This window comes from Convolutriloba macropyga, chromosome 3, assembly GCF_964194025.1.
Source record: "Convolutriloba macropyga chromosome 3, txConMacr16.3, whole genome shotgun sequence".
NCBI lineage: Eukaryota > Metazoa > Xenacoelomorpha > Acoela > Convolutidae > Convolutriloba > Convolutriloba macropyga.
This window is the reverse complement of record NC_134470.1, coordinates 30,390,519-30,414,875: the sequence shown is the minus strand read 5'-3', so window position 1 is coordinate 30,414,875 and position 24,357 is coordinate 30,390,519. Positions and strand designations below refer to the sequence as shown.

The 24,357-nt window shown below is 37.1% G+C and overlaps 2 protein-coding genes across 2 annotated transcripts in view; both read right to left on the bottom strand.

The window, feature by feature from the left end:
* The window catches only part of LOC142336147 (multiple coagulation factor deficiency protein 2 homolog), a 548,941-nt gene that overhangs the window by 151,206 nt on the left and 373,378 nt on the right, over positions 1–24,357 (bottom strand). The window lies entirely within an intron of this gene.
* LOC142336603 (AP-1 complex subunit gamma-1-like) overlaps positions 1–24,357 on the bottom strand; it is a 100,826-nt gene that overhangs the window by 70,075 nt on the left and 6,394 nt on the right. The window contains exons 5-12 of the mRNA XM_075385513.1: positions 23,686–23,921; positions 23,243–23,356; positions 12,971–13,114; positions 12,496–12,550; positions 12,068–12,196; positions 8,661–8,738; positions 8,273–8,400; positions 827–844 (exon numbers count right to left, since the gene is read on the bottom strand). Coding sequence (XP_075241628.1) covers positions 827–844; positions 8,273–8,400; positions 8,661–8,738; positions 12,068–12,196; positions 12,496–12,550; positions 12,971–13,114; positions 23,243–23,356; positions 23,686–23,921 — 902 coding nt within the window. The remainder of the gene's footprint in view (positions 1–826; positions 845–8,272; positions 8,401–8,660; positions 8,739–12,067; positions 12,197–12,495; positions 12,551–12,970; positions 13,115–23,242; positions 23,357–23,685; positions 23,922–24,357) is intronic.

Here is a 24,357-nt window from a genome sequence, read left to right as displayed (position 1 = left end):
AGTATGACTATTTGTCGCTTAGAGATGAAATATTCGCAGTTGACACAAAGCATATCAGATGTTACTAATGACCAGGTTAAACATAGCCGGCAGATTGCCGGAATAGCTGCGAAAGAATAGACCTGCGTGCCATATAATAGAGATAGAAACAGATACAGATCTAAATTGAAAAAAATCGACGCCGCTCAAAAAACTAGGTAAAAAACATTCAGTGATAAATTAATAACGTTTGTTAAAATTCATTCCACAGAAGCCTCTTATTAGGGACCTTTAATGCACATATGAGTTCCTTCGACCTTAAACAAATTCAAACTAAACTTAAGTTTTAAAGTGCAGAAGTCATTTTATTGAGTGAGGTAAGTCACGTATGATCAAAATCTAATCACGCAAATAAATTAAAACCTTTTTGCTAAAGCGAGTGAGAAATGACGTCACGCGCGCAAATGCCGTTAGTGAGAGGAAGAAGTCATTCAGAAAATTTGACTTTTTCAGCTTTGCTGTGTGAACAAATGTAAAACGAAAAAAGAGCGTCAGACGACGAAACAAAAAAAACCAAGAGCACCGCAATATAGCTTCGCTCAGCTTACAGCTTCGCAGCTATAATAAACACAGCATGTCCGTCATAATATAAACAATAAGCTACATAAGATGAAGCGCCCTCAACCACTGAAGTGAGTGAACAATAGCGACTTCGCAATTGTCACTTAACCGCACCTCTTCCGCATGCTTATCTCACCACACTGGTCAACATTAGTTCCCAGTTGTTGTTGTTTTGAGTCAAGAGAACAAACAATTAATGGATTTAAACATAGGCCAGTTCACTTACGACTCAATGTGCTGATATCTGTGTAAAAAACAAAGATACCATCAAACGATTCCGGTGAAACAGCAACCACTTAATACAATGAATTTCATTTACAATAGGCATCCGCACGCAATTGGCGAGAGCAGAGGAAGAATACTGCACTAGACAACACTGGTACATCGATAGTCTGAGAACATAAAATACTGCACAAATGAGTTGAAGATGATTTATGACAAATCGCTCTCAAATGACTGCCCATTCAATTATAGCTGTATTAAAGCGTATTTTTTGCGAGGGGATGGGTGTGCTTACAATGTCACAGAGGTATTTCAAATAATGTTAGAGCTTATAAAGCTAGACGACTATACGAATAGCCGGCAGATTGCCGGATGATAGACGCCGTTGAGGCGCTTGATGCACATCGGGATTGAAACAGAAAAAGAGGAGACAAATTGACCAAATTTGTTTCTGTTTTTTTACAGTGTCAAAAACTGTTCTAATTTGGCGTGAAGTTTCAGATGGATTCTAAAACTATACTTAATTCATCTTCTAAATTGAAAGCTAATAAGCTTAATACCAATATCAGCTAGCAAAAACTTTAATGAATTTCGGTATCCTAATTCTCAATGACTTAATGACCCGGATTTATCGGTTTATCCCGTCTCTTTTGATTTTGCTCTTTTGATATTGACCGTATTCACCACATTGCGTAATTCAATGCGTGAAAGAATTTGAAATCCATTCAGTTGAAACAGTGAGTGAAATAAGTCAAAAGTCAAACGTGAAATACTTTTCAAAAAATTGAAAATTGCAAAAAAGTTTCTCAATTTTGCGGTATTACTATAAACAAAACATTTTTTTTCTGTTGAATCTGTTCAGTAACCCATCTGCAAAAGATTGATTGTGAGGGTTTCATTGAACCATAAAGATTTATAACACCAAAAAAAGCAAAAACATTTAAAAAAAAAATTGAAAACAATGGCAAATTTTACAGAAATATTGCTATATTACGTAATTTATTTCAGCAAATTATCTTCTCTTAAAATTTCTTCAGCACCAGTTCATTGTCTCCAGAAACTATCTATCCGGTAACCCAATTTCAAGTCTAAAACAATTTCTACTGTCCCATGAAAATCAATAAACTCGGAAAATGAAAAATACTTTCAAAATACATGAAAATTGTGACGTTCATCAAATTGCTCAATTTCTTAATTTTTAAATCTCGAAAAAGATTCCAGTGCAACTACGAACTATATAGTCACCTTTAAAACCTAGAGGAGGTTACCTGGCCCCTGAGACGGTAAAAAGTAAAATGCCAAACATAACCGCCTAACGTCGTTCGAATTGCTCTCATACGACCGGTGAGCAGTTGGCTTGGTCACGGTATAGTGAGGCTAGTTTTAGCTTAATTCAAGGTGCATGAGGTGAGCGCAGCAGGGGGAGAAGGGTGACACGAAGGAGGCTGATGGGGTGGCAACAGTGGGGGGGGGCAAAGGGAGGGCTACACGGGGGCCCTTAGGGCCTGGACGATGTGCAGAGGTGGCGATTGGGGGGGGGGGGGGGGGGGTTGAAGCGAGAGGGGGCTGATGTATGTGGGGGGGGGGTTGTGTGGGTGGAGGGCAGATTGTGGGGGTCAGCCTGTCAGAACCGCCCTTCACACCATAAATAAATATGTCTCCAAAACAGTTTGTGAATCGCACACTTGGAGACTAGCGAGCTGAAAGGCTCTAAGAGCACTTAATGCCCGCTGGAGCTACTTGTTTATCCCGTCCAAAATCAAAAGCGTCAGTCAAAAAATCGGTCAATCGAAAAATAGCATAAAAAAGACCGACAGGACTAAAAAATTGCTAAACTTCATTTGAGAGCAATTAAAAAGAAAAGTTTCGAAGAAAGTTTATAATCCGGCGTGCAGTATCAGTTATATTCTATAACTATACTTGCTTCAGCTTCTAAACTGGAAGCCATGAAGCTTAATACTGAGGTCATTTAGCAATCGCTCAATAGCTTTTACAACCTAATACACTTTGACTTAATGACCAGGCTTTATCGGTTTATCATATTTCTGATTTTGCTCTTTTGACTTGGACTGTATTTGCTACGTTGCGTAATTCAATGCCTGAAAGAATTTAAATCCATTCATTTGAAACAGTGAGGTAAGTTAGAAGTCAAAGGTGAAAATCGTGACTTATGTAATACGAAAAATGTGCTCAAAAGGCAAAGCGATTTTTAAAAGAGTGCATAAATAATAGCCGTTGAGAGGCTGAAGGCGGCTGTTAATGACAATCGACAAACGTCGTGCTATTGCTCTCAACCGGCCATTAAGTGGTAGGCTTCATAGTAGTCAACTGAGGCTTAGGGATGCTAAAAATGGGGCCTGCAATACTTGGGGTTGACTGAGAGGGTCAAACTCTTTAACAAAAAGGGTCAAACTCTTTAACACCCTTCACGCGCACATCTTGAACCTCACAAAAGTTTCAGTGGCTCGCATACTAAGAGAATAACATGGCAAGCGTGTGGCTTAACGCATTCCCGGCTGTTCCTGATTATCCAGTTTTGGAGGTAGAAAAGTAAAATCGTCAGACAAAAAATTGGTCAGGCAAAACATTGCAATAAAAAACACTGCAGGACTAACTCTAGAGGAGGTTCCTTTGCTCTTGAGGCTAGAAAAACCTGAAAAATGAGAAAAATTTTCAAAAAGCTCGGTTAAAATTGTGAAAATTAGTATAAATTTGCGTGTTTTTGGAGACCCAAAGCATATAGCTCTTCAAAAGGTATTAAAAACTAATTATGTCTCGCAAAAGACCTTTCAACTTTAGCCGACCTCAATTTTAGACTGGTCCGACAAAAAGCCGAAAAATGACGAAAAAGCAAGAAAAAATAGCAACATTTTGAGCTTAAAAACTCCTAAAAATGACCTTCTAACCTTGAACTACGGCATTCCCACTAGCTTCACCACACTAAGCACTTGAAGGACTACTAAATGCGGCTAAGGACCTCTAATTGAACTTAATGCCCACTGGGCGCTACCTGTTTATCCCGTTTTTAGGGACGAAAAGTCGAATGGATCAGAAGCAATCGGTCAAGCAAAAAATCGCTAAAAAAGTCCGACAGGAATAATATAATTGCTACAACTTTGTTTGAGAGCAATTAAACAATTAAATTTTTACGAAAATTGAAACAATTGAAAACCTTTCTAATGCCATTGAAAATTATCCAGTCGCCCATTTTCTAAGCCCTGAAAACGATTCGTTAGCTCAAAGAGATCGAAAAATGACGAATATTTCCAAAAAAACTTGACAAAATATTCAAAAATTACTACAACTTTTTGTAGCGAATTTGGCATTACCAAAACGTATACCTCAGAAAACAGTTATGAAGATCATTTATACCTTGCACAAGACTACCTTGCAACTTAAAGCCCTCCGAGCCCGAGCCTTATTGGTTTACCCCGTTTTGAAAGCTAAAAGTCATGAGAAAAATGTGTGAAAACATCTTAAAAGACAGCACACCGATATAATCCAAATCCTTTGGATTGTAAAAAGAAGGAGAGTACCTATATAATAGCCGCTGAGAGGCTGACGGCGGCTATTAATCAACTAACGTCGGGCGAGTTCCTCTCATACAAATAGCAAGCAATTGGCCTCAGCATTAGCTAGCTGGAGTTTAGGGAGGCTAGCAGCTTAAGCTTAAGAGGAGGGGAGTGGAGTGAGCCTAACTGATGTAGCAGAAAAGAGGGGGACAACGAGCAGAAAAAGGGTACATTAAGAGGTTGGAACTAAGGGGTTCTCAATTGCAAAAAAAATTGACTCGCACACCATGATTTTGTCTTCTTCAACAGCTTGGGTGATGTGTACACTTTGAGACAAATCAAGGCAAACTTAATTCCCACGAGAAACTTGATTCCCCTCAGGCTTTACCTGTTTATCCCAATTTCAAGGACAAAAAGCCAATGGTCATACAAAATGAAAGACTAACAACTTGATGTTAGCTGTAACATCAAGCAGCTCAGAACAGTCAGCCAAAAAGCAGTTATTTCTTTAAAAAGCGACAGACGTCGGGGAAAACTGCTCCCAGCCGACTGTTGAGTGCATTTAACAATGTGCACGGGCTGGGGATTGGGGGTGGGTTAAGTGTGTGTGTGTGTGTGGGGGGGGGGGGGGGGGGTTGAAATGCGTTCTTTAGATTTTTATCCTTTTTTGAGAACTTAAAGTCCAATGGGTGAGACCAAAAATCGAAATCGTCAGGCAAAAAATTATATAAAGACCACAGGACTGATACAATTGCTACAAACTTCATTTGCGCGCGTTTAATCAATTTAGATCACTGAAGAGAGCAAGCAAGATAAAGTAACTCGAGAGCAAAAGAAGACTGGGGAAAAACGCCAAAATTCTAGCCGGAAAAAAGCAGCCATTGATTTACATATCCCCCGATTTGTGTCTGAAAAAACCAAAAATGAAAAAATGACTCGTACGGAAACATTTTAGAAGTGCGAACTATGATTTCATTTCGTAGTTAGACATACTCTAGACAACCTAGAGAAATCAAAAAGTTTCAAGCAAAATGTTGAACAAGCTTAGAACTAAGGTAAAGCTAAAAAAAATTTTGCTCGACGAAAAAATTAGGGCGGCTATAATAGCCGGTTGAGAATATTAGGGCGCCTATTAGAAATTATGCAAAAAAAGACTTATGAAAAAAATAGACGCCAAAAAGACTTGCGCGCCGTACAGTACAAATAGAAGCAGATACAGATATAAGTAGAAAATGTCCCATAGCAGACTGAGTGAATTAGGAAAACCATTTCTAAAAAATCAGATTAAAAAAATTAAAACAAAATCAATGTAAAAAGGCCGCATGAGAACAAAAAACCATTAGCGAGAAATAGAAATTTGGTTCAAACAAAAAACTAGGTCTGAAAAGAACTATGAATGGATAATAAAAACCATTTAGAAAAAATCCGATACAAAAAAATTGAAAAGACAGTAAAAAATCAAAGTGAAATTGCCGCAAGCGAACAAAAAACCACTACCGAGAAAGCCAATTTTTGCTCAAACGCCGTTTTCTCCCTCTACTTTAAAATTAGAGCGAAAAAAATTCACGACGCAAAACCACTCGCTTTTTCGCTCCATTTCCTGTTTCGGCGTGACCAAAACCACTACTCCAATTTGACTTCGAAAATCATGAAAATGTGTGAACAGATCTTAAATAAAAAGACAGCGCGCCAATACAATTCAAATTCTTTGAGCTGTAAAAAATTAGGAGCGCTCTAATAGCCGGCTGAGAAGCTGAGGCGGCTATTAATAATTCAAAATGCACTTGAGGTTTAACAACATTTTATTGAGTGAAGTAATTCACCGTTAATCAAAATCTATTTCGGAGTCTTCTACATTATATTACCCCCCATCTTAGTGGTCATATCACATAGAGGGACAAGTCCTAACCTACAATTCAAAGAATTTTCATTGACTTAACAAAAACCAGACGTAGAAAAGACAATCATAGCTGGCAGACTACCAGAAAATAGCCGCGATAGCTTCTTAGAGCTGAAGTCTCAAAAAGATTTATACATAGCCGACTAACGCCGGGAGAATTGCTCTAAAACAAACGGCAAGCGGTTGGCTTCGTAAGTAGCTAGATACGGTTTAGTGAGCTTAACTTTAGCTTAATGGAAGGGGCGCGAGGTAAGCGCAGCGGGGGTGCTGTTGGGGCACCAGTGTGTGTGTGTGTGGGGGGGGGGGTGATGGGGCACCAGTGTGGGGGGGAGGGGTGGCAACGATGGGAGGGGGTTTTTTTGGCTGCACGGGCCCTTACGGCCTCAACGATGTGCAGGGAAGGAGGTGGGGGTGAAGTGAGAGGGGGGCTGATCTGGGATGGGGGGTCAATCTCTAAAAACCACCCTTCACACCATAATTATGTCTCCAAAACAGTTTCTGCGAATCGCATACTTGGCGACTAGTGAGCTGAAAGGCTCTAAAAGAACTCAATGCCCTCTTGCGCTACCTGTTTATCCCGTTTTTGAGGACAAAGTCAAATGGATCAGCGGAAGTATCGGTTAAGCAAAAAATTGCACAAAAAAGACCCCAGAACTAATGTAATGGCTACAAACTTCGTTGGAGAGCCATTAAAAACCAAGCAAAAATGAAATTTCTCATAAAATGCAGAGATGTTCAACTTTGATTAATAATCTGCATAACTTATTGCTGCTTCTGATAGCTGCTCGTAAATAACCTTCCATTAGAGTGACACACACCCACTTGACCCTCTCTCATTCAATTTTAAATAAGAGAAGTCAATTTCAGAGTAAAGAAATCATATCTGAGAGCCAGATAATTCACGTGTCCAAAAACTTAATCGAGCGACTGAAATACTCGCTAACTAATAGTGATAAAGGACGTCACGCACGCAATTCAGTCGAAATTTCATGAACACACGAACAAAAAGCAAGTTTAGAGTGATTTTGACGTCAAATGGTCTCGAAGAAATAAAAAACCATAGAAAGCCAATAATAGCCCCAGCTATCGCTGTGCGACTATTAATAAATATTTGAAAAAACCAGTTAGAAAAAAATCCGATGAAAATAGAAAAAAGGGCAAAATAGCAAAAATCACATTGCCCCATGTGAACAAGATTGCCACAATCGAGAAAGCGAGATTTTATTCAGACACCGTTTCCTCACTTTACTTCCAAAACAGGTTAAAAATATCAAGCACTCAAAACAATTAACTTTTCTCTCCATTTCTTGTTTCGACGTGATCAAGATCATCCCTTCAGTTTGACTTCAAAAATCATCAAAATGTGCGAACAGATCCTAAAATAGAATCCATAGCCTGAAGAATTCCGTAACTACAAAAGCAACAAAAGCAAATTCCATCAGAAACACTAACCAACTTAAACCAATGAGAACTATAAAATATATTTGCAGTCATTTCAAGCTATTAAAAACAAATTTAACTAAAAATTAATTTACTTTTATATTACATACAGCCAAAGAAAAATTCTTCTCAGCAAGTAACAAAACTTAAAGACTTGAAATTATGGGGAAAGTCATAAGAGGCTAAGATACTTAAGAAGATATAAACAAGATTAAAAAAAAAGTGCAAAAAAACTAGATAACAATTTCTCAATTCCAGTCATTTTTCTCATAAAAGCTCTTCATAAAAGCTCATACCACTATCAAAAAGACCCTATAACTAATACAATATCATGATTAAATTTCTCAACCAAAAAAAAATAAAAAGCCGCACTTGAACAAAAAATTTTAATTTTTTTCACGCATTCCATTTTCTGCTTCAAAATGCACTTGTATAAATGCTTTTTGACTTGTAGAAAAAACCAGGAACACCGCAAGATAGGTACGCTCACTGTTACAGCTTCACAGCTATAAAAAAAGACAGCGCGCCAATACAATTCCAATTCTTTCAGTTGTAAGAAAGGAGTGCGCCTAAATAATTACTTAAGAGTGTTTCTTACTTGGTGGTGTTGTGGAATCGTGTGGATAGCTTCATGAGGGCGTTGATAATGAAGTCTTTTGTGATTGGGGTGGCATGGTTACTCTGCAACAGTCCAACCAAAGTAGACACAACTACCTCCTCTGACACCTAAAAACACTTCCTGGGGATAAGCAAAGAATCTTAACTAAAATGACATATTATTGCTAAGACGAAGAGGTCAAATGTGCAATTGTATTTATCGATTTTCATTGCAAACAGATTTTGAACTAATTTTCCGCATAAAACTTTTTAGATGGCTAATTTTAGTACACAAAAGGAGCATTTTTCTTCAAGCTCTTTTCTGCTTGCTCAGCAGATTAAATTCACTTCAATGCTTAGATTTAGTAATGTGCTCGATAGATACTAACCACTCCCTCCGACTGATCAGTCAAAAGGAGATCTCCGAACTCTCCAATGCACCAAGAAGAGACTTGGATCAGAGGTTGCTGAAACAAATATAAGACATCTCATCAAAATCTTCCCGTCTCATCATCAGTCAATCATCTATCTACAGTAAAAACAACTTTTTACCACACCCAAAAAATGAAATCATATAATGTTTACACATATAACTTAACTGATCATATAATAAAAATACCATGCATCAATTGCATTCTTTTGAAGCAAACTTTTGTAATTAATCCTGCCACTGAAACAGCATTTCCTGTCTCGAAATTCTAGTATTTTACAAAATTTTGCGCTGATCTAATTAAAACCAGTGTCAAAATTATGGCTATTATAGATACAGACCATTAGCAATTTGTCATAATAATGACTTCTCGGAAAGATTAAAACACGACTGCGCTGTAGTGCAATTTGCGGGAGACGCTAGTATTCTAGTCACTAGTGTTAGGCAACGGAATTTGAAAAAGAAAAACAGAATTGAAATTGACGAACAGAGCTGGCAGATTGCCAGGAAATAGCCGCAATAGCTTTGTAGATCTGCAGTCTAAAAAAACAGTAAAAAAAGGCAGACCGAAAAATATTGTCTTTTTATTGAAGGCTGATATGTTATATTTTGATTAAAAATCTGTATGAGTTTTTGCTGCCTCTATTAGCTGCTCTCAAATAACCCTCATTTAGAGTGACACACACCCATTTGACCTTATCTCTTTGAATTAAAGTAAATAAAGGCCAAGTTCAAAGTGAGGAAGTTATTTTTGAGAGCGAGGTAGGTCAAGTGTGACCAAAAATTTAATCACGCGAATGAACAAAAAACTCGCTCCACTAAGAGCGAAAAAAGACGTCACGCACGCACTTCAGTTAAAATTGCATGAACGAATGAACAAAAAGCAGATTTGAAGTGTTTGTGACGTCATATGGTTGTAACAAAAATCGTGACGACGAAATAAAAAAAACATAGCAGAACAAGTCCTGACGTACAATTCAAAGAATTTTCATTGACTGAACAAAAAACTGGATCTAAAACATACTATGAATGGAATGGGAAAACCATTAAAAAAAAATCCAATCCAAAAAACATAAAAAAACAGTAAAAATCAAAGTGAAATTGCCGCATGTGAACAAAAAACCACTACCGTATTCTCACTCTACTTTAAAATTAGAGCGAAAAAATTTCACGCCCAAAACCACTCGCTTTTTTGCTCCACTTCCTATTTCGGCGTGACCAAAATCACTCCTCCAATTTGACTTCAAAAATCATGAAAATGTGTGAACAGATCTTTAAAAAAAGAGAGCGCCCCACTACAATTCAAATTCTTTGAGTTGTGAAAAACCAAGAGAAGGCCAGTAATAGCCCCAGCTATCGCTATGCGGTTATTAAAAATAGATACTTGCAGGAATAAGAATTAACATTAATAAGACAAAACTGCTTTATTTTTACAAGCAAAAACAGTAAGACAAAATCTATAATATAAACCAATGCTGTCTGTATCTAAAAACCAATGGCCAATAGTTTATACAGAAATGATGTTATAAAAACCGTTCACATGTACATATATATCTAGAAATTCACCTGATACCAAATTTACTTGTGCGACTCATTTAAACATTACCCTGCAAAAAATGGGCACAACTATTCGCTCTAAAAACCTATATCAAATATCACATGCTACTAGAGGCGAGGTTGAAAGTAATCAAATCAATCATTTCTCGCATCTTTCATCAATTGGTATTTCTTACTGCTGCAACATTTAGGCTAAATATTTACAGCGTATAGTTCGATAAAACTGCTAAACATTTAAAGCGCATAAATCGACAAATTCGGTCATAAAACTTTGTTATATGAACAAAAAATTTGATCTTTGATCCTTTGCTCAACGCTGACATTTTTATTAGCTGAAATACTCATTATTTAGTTTAATTAAGCTCCATACAGACTTGGTGCATTAGGGAACACCAGTAACGAAAAAGTGCAGGCCGCCAGCAAATTGAGTGCAACAGGGGGGGTTTGATGTATCAAACAAAAAAAATGAACTGTCATTATATTTTTCACACAATCCTAAGTGGTTTCAAAAGGTGCAGATTATTAACATATAAATGCTTCAACTTTGGTTATAGGCGTTAAATTTACATGTTTCAAATGATTAAACAACAAATAACCGGCGAACGTCGGGCAATTTGCTCTCAAACGATCGGCGAGCGGTTGGCTTCGGTAGTAGTCAGCTGGAGCTTAGGGATGCTAGCATTATTTAGAGTGATGGGGGCAGGGTTACGAAGCCTAGATGAGAGGGGTGTTCAAACCGACAGGTAGAGGAGGGTGGACATTGGGATTTTTGAGGGCGGGTAAGGGGTCTGATGGCGGGGGGATGACTGAGGAGGTCAAACTTTAATAAAGATTAAGAACCACCCTTCACATCATAAAATTGTCGCCTGAAAACAGCTTTGGTGAATCGCATTCTTAGAGTACAGTAAGGCTTAGGGCTCTAAGAGAATTTAATGCCCTCCATGATCTACCTGTTAATCCCGTTTTTGAAGATCAGACGAAAAATCGGTCACGCGAAAAATCGCAATAAAAAAGACCACAAGACTATAATCGCAACAAACTTCGTTTGAGAGCAATTACACGACTAAAAGGCGAATTTCTGTCAAGCGAGTGGTTGGATTCGGCAGTAGCCAGCGCTGGGGGTTAGGGATGCTAGCATTGGATCGTGAATTGCGAGGGGGGAGTGAGCGAAGCGTGTGGGTTAGGGATAGAATGAGACGAGGTGGTGGTCTAAATCGCCAGGTGGAGGAGTGGTCTGGTGCGTTGAGGGGTGGCGTGAGTGGGGTTGAGATTAAGAACCGCCCTTAACATGAACACCATAACTTTATGCCTCCTCAACAATTTCGCGGAATCGCGTACTTAGAGAATAGTAAGGCGTAAGACTCTAAGAAATTTCTCAGCCAATGAAGCTCCAAGAGAACTTCTATGCTTTACCTTCTCATCCCCTTTTTGAGGACGAAAAGCGAAAATCCGTCAGATGAAAAATAGATCAAGCAAAAGAATCACAAAGACCGCATGACTAATATAATTGCTACAAACTTCGTTTGAGAGCAGATAAAAATTGTCATTACATGGCTTGTTTTCACCAGGACATATTTTTTTCTCATTTCGATTTGTCAACAACTCATCCATTTTGAACGAAAAACTTGAGAACGGGCGGGCGGGCCATCACCCCAATAGCGTTCTCCGACTCTCAATTTAGAGAAAGAGTATTTTAAGAAATAAATTCGAAGAAGACTGCTGGAAACATTTAGTAGCATCAATATTTATAAACTCGGGCAAATTATGAAGACGGAGAACAAAAATGATGAACAGCATTTGATCACTTACGTGCTCAATGACATTCTCCTCCAAGAGTGCCTTGTAGAACTTCCTGACTGCGTGTGCGTGCAGCTGTGGCGTCTGACTCACAAAATGCACCATGCTAGACACCAGATCATCTCGCACATAGTTCCCAGCCTAAAACATAAAGCATCAGCAATTAGTATCCCCGCAGATGGTACGCTGATTACAACTTTCCTTCAGAAGTTCCCTAATCTAAGCTAATCTGAACTACCATTATCATAGACTTAAGCAACACTACCCGCGTCAAATTTTATACTTAATTAAAAATGTCCCTTGACAAAACAAAACTGACAAAAGAGGTGCCTAAAGCCAAACCAGGAAAACTATGATGCCATTGGATTGCGTTATTAAAGGTTACGTAACATGAAAAAAAATTTTCCGAGTGTTCGGTCCAGTCAATAATGTGTACTGACCATTGTGAGAACTTTCGTCGTGGTGTCCAAATGCCATTGCTTGTGTGGTGCGTACCTGAAATTAGAGTCAGGTAAGAGAACATTTCACATATATCTCGTTGAAATCTGTTCGTTGAAAACTTTTCATGCATACAACCATCCATATACCTGATGACTATCCGGAAACAAAATGCGATGCCTTTCGTTTGAGAGAGGGAAATATTCATGCTGCTACCAATTCTGATGGCTAACATTGATCATGCTTCACATAGCATTAAATCGCAGATTACATACAATTCGCAAACATGACAAAAATTGTTATCCTTATTTAATTTTTCCTAGCATCCACAGCCAATGACTGTGCTGGCAACTTGACGGTGACTATATTTCAATAGTTGATTATATTCCAAAAAATTGCCATCCACTACTTAGTAGCGCAGCTATGCAATCTATATAGGTGGGACATGGGGCAGAATTGAACAGAGACTTAGCATACTTCTCAGCCACTGCAAACAAATTGCTTGTGACATATTCCTTGAATTGACGGTTGTCAGGCTCGCTCAGGAATTCCAGCAGCTCCTTGTTCATCATACGCACGTTGCTCTTATTCACCAGCTCAAACGTCAAGTAAAGGGCGCGCCTTTAACACCAATCAATCACAGCCCTGGTCATTTACAATTAATCTGTTTATAACAGCTATCATAGATGTCCCCAAATCAGCCAAATTATATGATTCGATGTTTTATCAAGCCACTCGAATAAGTTTAACTTACATAGATATCTTATCTGCAATCTTAATCTATTCGTCTCAATTTCTGCTAAATGTTGCATCGACTAATATACATTGAACCCGAAATCAATTAGACTGCCCAGATCCACTGACCCCGATTAATCCTGTCTCAAGGTCATCTTAAAGTTAATCAATACCCACAGGCAAAGCGTGCCAACAACAAAGGCGATACACCAAATAAAATGTAAAACAGCTCTGGCTGCACTAAACAGTCCGAGTTCTTTTCACTTCATACTACCGAAAAAATGTTGATGACAATTACAGACCGATTCTACTCAATCCGGATGTAAAAAAACCCTGCCTCCAGCCTAGACCATCAAAAGTAATCCTTTAAAATTCTCTCAAACACGATATGAAATCACTGAAAGAAATAACGAGGAAAAAACTTAACCTGAATACAATAAAACTTTCAAGTTAGAAAAAGATTTCGCGGTTGCACCACTTTTTCACGAGTTTTTTAGACAAGCGATTCTAGGTTTTACAATGCAAAATAAAACACTACCTTCAGCTGCTCCGACAGATCAATAACTCACCACAAAAACCTTCCGCATGACCCTTTGTATTGAATGACAAGAATTTAATACCCCATAATTCAATCAGTAATGAGCAGACCTCTAATGTCCAAACTTCCTCAAGAACTCAAGCATACCTCAAGACCATAAAGCAATTCACTTCTCAAATCGCAATGTATTATGCCGTTCTGCATGCTACATGGATAAAAACACCTAACATCTAATATTGCGAGCATTGAAAGGATATCACAAACTTAAACTGAGGAGAGTAAACAAACATGAAAGTTTCACATGTTTCTAAACATCATGCTCAATTAGGCAAGTCTTTAAATTTTGTCTGCTTACAAAATTCAGCCAAAAATCAGTCTGGTTAATTTACTCATTCCATAATCATAATTTTACAGCAATACTCCTTTCTGAACTGACATGCGTGCTTTTCCTTCATTTACCAGACGAACTGTTTCCCCAACAAAGACTATTTGCAAAATATGATGGCGCCTCGAAAATAGATGTCAAAAGTTCTTCAGGACTACAACGTCAAAAAGTCCAATAGAATGACCTTAATTCATAACTTTAAGTATTTTTTTGAAGATTATTAAAAATAAATAAGGCGTTGTTTCATTTCTCGATTCTCAAATATAGATGACAGTAATGCGGCTAAAATCATAAATGAAAATAAATGTTGCCTTTGTTTCAATTTGTGGAGAGAAATATTTAATCTGTAAGAAAACATCCGTATTAGCCAATGATCTAGATCCAATGTCGCACAGCTTATAATGGTGAAGAACATGTAGTGCGTTGATCTACTCAATTCAGGGGAAAATGAAACCTCGCTTAGCAATGGGATAATATGAAAATATAGGGAAACAGTTCAACTACTTCATGCATGCTGCATCTTCAAAGTCTGCTGCAAAAGGGGAATTGGAATGATGTTGTATTTCACTTGAAGTGGATGTTGAATTAACTTGCGTGCTTTCATTATTCTTACTTCTCGGCGCACAAGAAGATGTTGCTAGTGATGTAGAACTTGAATTCCGGGTCGGCTCCGTACTCCAAGAATGTCATCATTTCCTTCATCAAAGTACGAATGTTGCTCGGGTTCATCAGTGAAAAAGTCAGCTCCATCGCTCTCCTTTACAAGCGCAGCAGTGGCACGCACATGACTTTTGATTAGTTTTTGATATTTAACAAAACAAATCTAACTGCTAAATCGTTAAGAAGTTGCCGCATACCTCAGTTTCAAAAATTTGCCTCATTATCAATAATCAATCACAGTGAAAAAACCGAATACAGCTTAGGGACCAACCTCCGGTATCCATATCCGACGAGATCAAGCCTCCTATTTCCCCCGTTGCCATCTTAATCTAGCGGTAGTTACCATTCGCAGCACCTCCAAAGTAGCGCAAAGTTTGAGAAGTACCTTTCTCAATGAGCACAAAAATAACCCCCGCATTATCAAGAATAACAATAGAACAAGAAAAGAAGTAACAAAAAATTAAAAGAAAAATACCCGGCAGATTACCGTAAAATAGCCGCCATTGCTTCCCATAACCCCCATTGGGATTGAAAGAACGAAAAAAAATGGACAAAACTGATTGATGTAAGAAAACATTCATAAAGTGCAAACTATTTGATTTCACTCTGCTGTTAGTCATATTCCTGCTTCCTATTGAGAAGATACAAGGGCTAGTAACAATAGCAATAAGCATTAAAGATGGTTATTAAGACATATCAGAACAAACCTAAAGAAAAACTGCTAGAACTACTGTGCCTTAACATCAGATCAATTAACCAATGCCTGCCAAAAAGGAGAACAATATCAAAAGTTGAGAAACTAAAATAATCAAGCAAAATAAACAAAAATAAAATCAATGCCGAAACTCTTAACCCTTTTTATCCTGAAAGCCCAACTTGATCCATTTAAATGTACCCGTTAGCACACGCAAAAGCCTTGAACGAGGTTTATTGACCAAAAAGATTTTAAAAAATATAAAAATATGACAAATACTTTATAATTAAAAATTATAAAATTTAAAGAAAGTTTCTTAATTTCGCAATAATGAAATAATTAACACCACTTCTTTGTTTCTAAAAACTGTTCAGTAACCCCACTGCATGACCTAAAAAGGTTTTACTGGCCCGTAAAGATCAATGACCTTACGAAAAAGACAAAATAAACAATTGCAAATTTTAGTGATAATTAATACCGAATCCCTCTCTCCAGAGACTACCAGAAAGCCAATTTCAAGCCTTAGAAAATTTCGTTGGCTCATTAAAATCGATGAATAAGGAACATGGCATTAATTTTCAGAAAATGAAAAAATAAGATTTTCTCAAAAAATTGCTGATATTAAAATGTTGACAACCATTTTATAACCCCTAGCAACTGAAAAAAATTGCAAAAATTGAAAAATCTCAAAAACATGTATTCAAAATCCATGAAAAAATGCAAGAAAAGGTTATGCAGTAAACTTTTATAAAACCAGTGAGGTTTGATGGCCATTGGGGCTGGAGAAGCTGAAAAAATTACAAAATTTTCAAAAAATTTGAAACAATTAGACTCATTTTATTGTGTTTATGCTTGAATTAACCAAAAATATAGGTCACAAAATGGTCAATAAAAAAGTAATATATTGCAAAGATCCTTATCAACTTTGATAAACCTCAATTCAAGACTAGTCGGACAAAAAACTTGACAATAAAAAAAACTTTCGGCCTCTAATGAAACTTGGGCATTACCTGTTTATCCGCTTTCGAAAGATCAAAGTTACTGAAAAATGTGTGGTATCTTTAAAAAACAAAACAGGACAAGTCCTGAAAACCAATCCAAAAAATTTAATGAAAAACTAAGAACTACTGTAACTGACCAGCAGATCAATTGAACAATGCCAGCCAAAGAGAAAAGCAATCTCAAAAGCTGATAAACTAAAATAAAGTAAACAACAAAATTATCAATGCTATAACTCTTGAAACTTTAACTCTGAAGGCCAAATTTGATTAATTCAAAAATTAAAGAATTTTCTTAATTTGGCAATTTTAAAATGTTCAACACATTTAACCATTCTGCAATACCTTAAAAAATTTATTGGCCCGTAAAGATCGATAAACATAGAAAATGACAAAAATTTTTCAAAAAAATTGTAAAACAATTGCATATTTCAAAAAATTTGCTAAAATTCGCGAAACCAATATCTTCAGAACCAATTCATTGTCTCCAGAGGCTATCTATTAACACAATTTGAAGCATTAAAAAATTTCGTCAGCTCACTTGGAACATCAAAAAAAGCTTCCCAAAATTTGCAATCAAAGTGACAATAAAATTCAAAAATTCGTGATATTAGAATGCAGACAAGCATTCCATTGCCCCTAACAAATATGGAGTAACATAATACCACAGCCAGAGGAGGTTACCTGGCCAATGAGCCAAGAAAAACTGAACAAAGACAAATATTTTAAAAACTTTATTACAAATTTTATCAAAAATTGCTAAAACTCGTATTTTAAAATATTTAAAACAATTCCTTTACCACAAAAACCGTGAAGTAACTTCTCATGAAGCCCTAGAGAGGTTTATTAGCCCCTGAGGCAGGAAAATATTTGAAAAAATTAAATGAAATATTTAAAAAATGCAAAAATTAGTACCACTTTTCGAGTCTATTTGCAGTCAAACTTTACCAACTTTGACAAACGTCAATTAAAGACTAATCAAACCAAAAACTCGAAAAATGACAAAAAAAAACGTGAAAAATAGCACCCTTTTGGGCTCAAAAACACCTTTTTGAACTTTGAACCTTTGAATTCAGGCCTTCCAAGCAGCCGCACCCCTCTAAGAACCTGGAATAAAATTAAAACCAACGTTGGGTCTCTAATTTGAAAGAATGAAGTGATTAAAAAATGAGTAAAAACATCTTGCAAAAGAGACAGAGCCCCAATACAATCCAACTCCTGGGTTGTAAACAATAGGAGCGCAATAACAGCCAGCTGAAAAGATAGCGCCGGCTATTAACAAGAAGGCTCGCTTTTTTGTGCGTGGCACAAAATGTTCCAACATTTGCTTTGAGAAGCTTACATGCATAACATTATCTAAACTGCAGAAACCTTTGCTTCAACAGAAAACTTTATTTTTCAGCAAGTTTCTGGGAAAATTAAAACCAATTTACAACTCCGGAGGATTCAAAAATTCCTCAGTAAACTTCAATTGTTAAGGCATACTTCGATTTCGCCTAACTTTTTTGAAAAAAAATTATAGACGGGCGTTGATATGATACCAACATAAACCGATTCGTTCTGTTTTTATGTCACTAACGGTTTTGATTTTGCTTTATCAGCTTCTCCAAACTTTCTTTACAATTTTAAACAGAATTTGAGATCAACTTTGACGCTAATTTGACTGACTCCCAATTCCAATTAAAGAAAAACTAAAAGATGTGTTAAAATCGAAGGAAATTCAATCTGATCGACAGCACTAGTAAAACTGGCTGTAGAAAATTCAATGATTTTTACAAAAATGTAGTGTTTTTATGCTTTATCCTGAAAATCAAAAACACTAAAAAAAGAAATATCAGAAGAATGCTATGAAATTGCCTTGTCTTCAGAATTCAGGCCTTCCAAGCAGCCGCACCCCTCTAAGAACCTGGAATAAAATTAAAACCAACGTTGGGTCTCTAATTTGAAAGATTGAAGTGATTAAAAAATGAGTAAAAACATCTTGCAAAAGAGACAGAGCCCCAATACAATCCAACTCCTGGGTTGTAAACAATAGGAGCGCAATAACAGCCAGCTGAAAAGATAGCGCCGGCTATTAACAAGAAGGCTCGCTTTTTTGTGCGTGGCACAAAATGTTCCAACATTTGCTTTGAGAAGCTTACATGCATATCATTATCTAAACTGCAGAAACCTTTGCTTCAACAGAAAACTTTATTTTTCAGCAAGCTTCTGGGAAAATTAAAACCAATTTACAACTCCGGAGGATTCAAAAATTCCTCAGTAAACTTCAATTGTTAAGGCATACTTCGATTTCGCCTAACTTTTTTGAAAAAAAATTATAGACGGGCGTTGATATGATACCAACATAAACCGATTCGTTCTGTTTTTATGTCACTAACGGTTTTGATTTTGCTTTATCAGCTTCTCCAAACTTTCTTTACAATTTTAAACAGAATTTGAGATCAACTTTGACGCTAATTTGACTGACTCCCAATTCCAATTAAAGAAAAACTAAAAGATGTGTTAAAATCGAAGGAAATTCAATCTGATCGACAGCACTAGTAAAACTGGCTGTAGAAAATTCAATGATTTTTACAAAAATGTAGTGTTTTTATGCTTTATCCTGAAAATCAAAAACACTAAAAAAAGAAATATCAGAAGAATGCTATGAAATTGCCTTGTCTTCAGAATTCAGGCCTTCCAAGCAGCCGCACCCCTCTAAGAACCTGGAATAAAATTAAAACCAACGTTGGGTCTCTAATTTGAAAGATTGAAGTGATTAAAAAATGAGTAAAAACATCTTGCAAAAGAGACAGAGCCCCAATACAATCCAACTCCTGGGTTGTAAACAATAGGAGCGCAATAACAGCCAGCTGAAAAGATAGCGCCGGCTATTAACAAGAAGGCTCGCTTTTTTGTGCGTGGCACAAAATGTTCCAACATTTGCTTTGAGAAGCTTACATGCATATCATTATCTAAACTGCAGAAACCTTTGCTTCAACAGAAAACTTTATTTTTCAGCAAGCTTCTGGGAAAATTAAAACCAATTTACAACTCCGGAGGATTCAAAAATTCCTCAGTAAACTTCAATTGTTAAGGCATACTTCGATTTCGCCTAACTTTTTTGAAAAAAAATTATAGACGGGCGTTGATATGATACCAACATAAACCGATTCGTTCTGTTTTTATGTCACTAACGGTTTTGATTTTGCTTTATCAGCTTCTCCAAACTTTCTTTACAATTTTAAACAGAATTTGAGATCAACTTTGACGCTAATTTGACTGACTCCCAATTCCAATTAAAGAAAAACTAAATGATGTGTTAAAATCGAAGGAAATTCAATCTGATCGACAGCACTAGTAAAACTGGCTGTAGAAAATTCAATGATTTTTACAAAAATGTAGTGTTTTTATGCTTTATCCTGAAAATCAAAAACACTAAAAAAAGAAATATCATAAGAATGCTATGAAATTGCCTTGTCTTCAGAAAACTTTCTTCAGAATGCCCTTTTTGTAGAAACTAACAAACAGAACAAAAAAACAACAAAAACGGGCAACATCCAAAAAAAAATTGATGAAAACAAACGGAAAATGAGGTCTAAGTCTTGAAAACCATTAGTCGCCTTTCCCGAAACTACAAAAGAGAACTATTAAAACACACGTATCACCTTTTAAAACTATTCTTACATAAAATGAAGAGAAAAAAAGCAGCAAAAAGCGAAGTGAAATTCCTGCTAGGGGAAAAATTGCTCTAAAAAATCTGTTGAAACATTATTTTCTCACTTCCCTTTACAGGTAAATTGAAAACATTTTAATCATTAAAACTACTTTCTGCTTAAAAAATTTTCTGCTCCGCTTACTACTCCAGTGTGATTGAAATCAATGCTACAATTTCACTTCTCGTTGACAAAAAAAGGTCGAACAATTGTGAACAGATCTTAAGACAGCGCGCTAATACAATTCAAATTCAGTGGAGAGCACCTAAATAACAGACATTGAGAGGTTGATGATGCTAATGACCAAACCGACTAACTTTGAGTGAATCGCTCTCAAGTAACCGGCGAGTGTTTGGCTTCGGTAGTACTCAGCTTGGGCTTAGGTAGGCTAGCGTATAAAGTGCGGAAGTTCCAAAAATTGCACTTTACACCACGATTTTGTTTCTTCTCAGCTAGCCGCTTCGGCGACTTCAACACTTAAAACTAGTCGAGCTCTAAGAGCGCTGATCACCGACTTATTGCCCTATGAGCGTTTACGTGTTTATCCTATTTTTGATATTAAAAAGTCTAAAGTGGCAACGAAAAATTGATCAACTCACAAAAAACATGGCCGTCAAATTGCCGGAAAACAGCCGCCTTTGACGCGCTTGATGGACATGGGGATTGAAATAGAAAACGAAAAAAGGAGATAGAAATTCGCCGAATTTCTGTTTTTTTTTTCAGTGTCAAAAAGTGTTAACTTGAGTAGTTTCCGTTAGATTCTTAAACTAAACTTAATTCAGCCTCTAAAATGAAAGCTATTTAGCTCAATACTAATGTCAGCTAGCAGTCACTCTAATGAACTTTGATGACCTAATGCACTATGATCTAATGACCGCACTTTATCGGTTTATCCCACTTCTTTAGACTGTATTCACTATAACGCGTAATTCAATGAGTGAAAGGATTTAAAATTCCTTCAGTTGAAAGAGAGTGAGGTAAGTCAGAAGTCAAACGTGAAATCGTGACTTAGTTAAAACGAAAAACGTGATCAAAAGGTACCGAATTAAAAAAAGGAGAGCGCCTAAATAATAGCCGTTGAGAGGCTGACAGCGACTATTAATTAAAAGGACCACACGACTAATATAGTTGCTAACAACTTTGCTTGATAGAAATATTTTGCGAAGACTGAGCCAATATTTAACTAACTATGAATTTTGACGCCAAAATCAATTACAGCGATTTTATATTGCCATAAGTACTGAAAATCGGAAAAACCTTATTAACTCGTAAAGTCGGAAAAAGATTGTTGACATATTCTTAAAACTACTTCTCTCAGAAGCTATAACATGGGAATGATTAAACTGTTCACCGTAACCGACTGCCGCCAGGTGAATTACCCTTGAACAACCGGCGAGCGGTTGACTTTGGTAGCACCCAGCTGGGGCTGAGATTGAGGAGGGTGGTCTGGGGGTGAGCGGGAAAAAAATAGGAAGATTAGGAACCGCACTTTCCACAATCAACTTGTATCCTCAAAGCAATTTTCGTGAATCACATTCTTCAGACACTTGTTAAGCATAAGGCTCTAAGAGAACTTGCATCTATTCTGTTTTGTTCCCCAGTGTTCTATACGCCCCATTACAATTTATATTTGTTATATAGCACGTTATGTAAAAAAAATAGTACATGCTCCTGGGGCGAGAAAGATATAAGCCCACTAAGCTGGGGAGAGGGAAAACAATAGATCCGAGAACTAAATGTTCTCTGAGAGTTACCTGTTTATTTTTTCGGAAATTGCGTAATATTCATTGGGGATATCTTTGTTCACAGCCAATTATTGTTATTATTATCAGTTCAGTTTAAATCACCAAGGGAAACCCACTCTCTACCAACTTGAATAAATCTGAGTTATTTATCCTCCACTCGCTCCCAAATTTTTCATGCCTCCGAATCGGAGGCATTTTTCATGCCTCCAATTTTTCATCATGATTTAAAATCCATACGATGAGAATCAAAATTTTGAGCTCCCCTCCCATTACGTGAGACGTCAAAACTGATCAGAATATGTTGTCCCCTCTCATTGGGTGACACATTATTTGACGATGACTCGCCATCGAAGGGGTGAGACACGGAATTGAAAAGTAGCTCGTTTTTTATATGTGCCCATAATCTCGCGTCTCTTGCAATCACTATGATAGCGGACCTACGGACTGCCGTAAGAGAGTGATAGCGATAACCTACTAAAAGCTACAGATAACCCAGCAGGCTGCAAACTTCTGTTATCATCCAGAGTAGCGATACGTTTGAGAGTCTCACGAACTCTTTCTGAAAAGCTTCCAAACGACTCGAAGGCCACAGGGATGAATTAAATTCCAACTTCGCTACATTTCTGTGCGTATTTCGTATTTCATGTCGTCAGCAGCTGACAGTGCAAAAGCACTCTTCCCCGCTTCATTTGCGATAACGCTTGGTTGCAAGCGAGAAGTTACAGTAACATACAATGCTGCTGGCTAGTCCACATTCCATATAGTTAAGAATAGGTCGCCCGATCTGGAGTTGTTGTCGGGTAGTAGACTATTCTACTCACAGATGGGCTCCCGAGCAAGCTGACATAAATCTGTCTCGTATACGATCATGACGAGCAATCATATCGCTTTGACCATGGCATGATCTCCCATTACGCATAGGTACCCAAATTTACAGAAAGAACATTTTCGCTCGTTTTCGTACAGCTTAACACCCAGTCGATATTCAAGAGCAACACGGAACTCATTCGGAGATAAGTGTAGCCCTGGAGCTGGAATTGGGGCTGTGGATAACCAGGCACCTGATTGTGGTAGACAAAGATAACAAACGAGCTTTTTCAGGGTCAAACGAAAAATTGGTCAAGCGAAAAATTGTTTTAAAAAAGACCACACGACTAATACAATTGATACAAAGTTTGATTAGTGCAATTAAAAACTCATTAAAACAATTTTAATGTCGCAGCGGCCAGTGAGTATCTGAGCAGCCTACTATTTAAAACCTAGAAGTTATCTGTGTGAAAACAATAGAATGATCGTTACTTTCTGATCGTGATGTCAGGATCTTTCAGACACTCCACGACTGTAGAGCGATGTCTTTGGACAGCATTGTAATCCAAGTGAACTGTTTTCAGTAAAGTGTTCAGTGCCACGTATCTGAAACATAACTTCATCTCCATCAACTCGGTTACAATTTCATTTTCAGTTAAAAATTAGATAAAAAGGGATTTGGTGCAATTGTTATTACTGGCACACCGTAGAGACACATTTCAATTTGATGGAAGTAAACTTGAATTCTAAACTCCGGGATTCATATCTTCGACTCCAACTCATTTTCCTATGTAAACCAAATATCATTTTGTTGAGCCTCTGTGAACACACTATAAATTATTGGTCACGTTCATATTATTTGGCATTGATCATCCCGTATATGCAATGAACTTAGAAACACGTCATCAACTGAGCTAATTTTGAAATACTCGAACCTGATATTTTTGTCAGCATTTAGCAAGAATCGTCCCAAAATGTTGACAGCCAGAACTCTCAGTCCAGTCTCTGATTTGATATCCATAATACACATGACAGTTTCGTACAAGATAGAGTTGCCAACATTCTTACTAGTTTCAGTGTTTGTCGCAATTTGTGCCAGAATATCGTTCATGGCTTCGCTCGCATCACAGTCATTGTGGCCCAGTATTCTCAATAATTGAAGGATGCGAACCTAAAAAAAATCATCTGTTCCATTTACAAAAGTAGTATGAACTAATTAACCGTCCTCTCTTCCTGGATTGTTAAACCTTAAATTTTATTCACTCGCCTTAATTACGGCTTTGATGTTAGCTCTTTTTATGCACTACTAAACATACCCCGCAGATTGCCGGAAAATAGCCGCCGTTGATTCTCATAACCCTATTGGGATTGAAAGAAAAGAAAACATCAACAAAATTGATTTTTGTATAAAAACATTTTTAAATGCGATTTATTTTGATGCCATTTCGTAATTGAATATATCCCTGTCTCTCACTGAGAGGCTACAGGGTCTAGTATCAATACCAATAAGCATTATAGATAGTAACTAAAACTTACGATAACAAAGTTCAAGTACAGGACATCTAAAAATGTGCTTTATGGGTTTATCCCGTTTCTATTTCTGACTC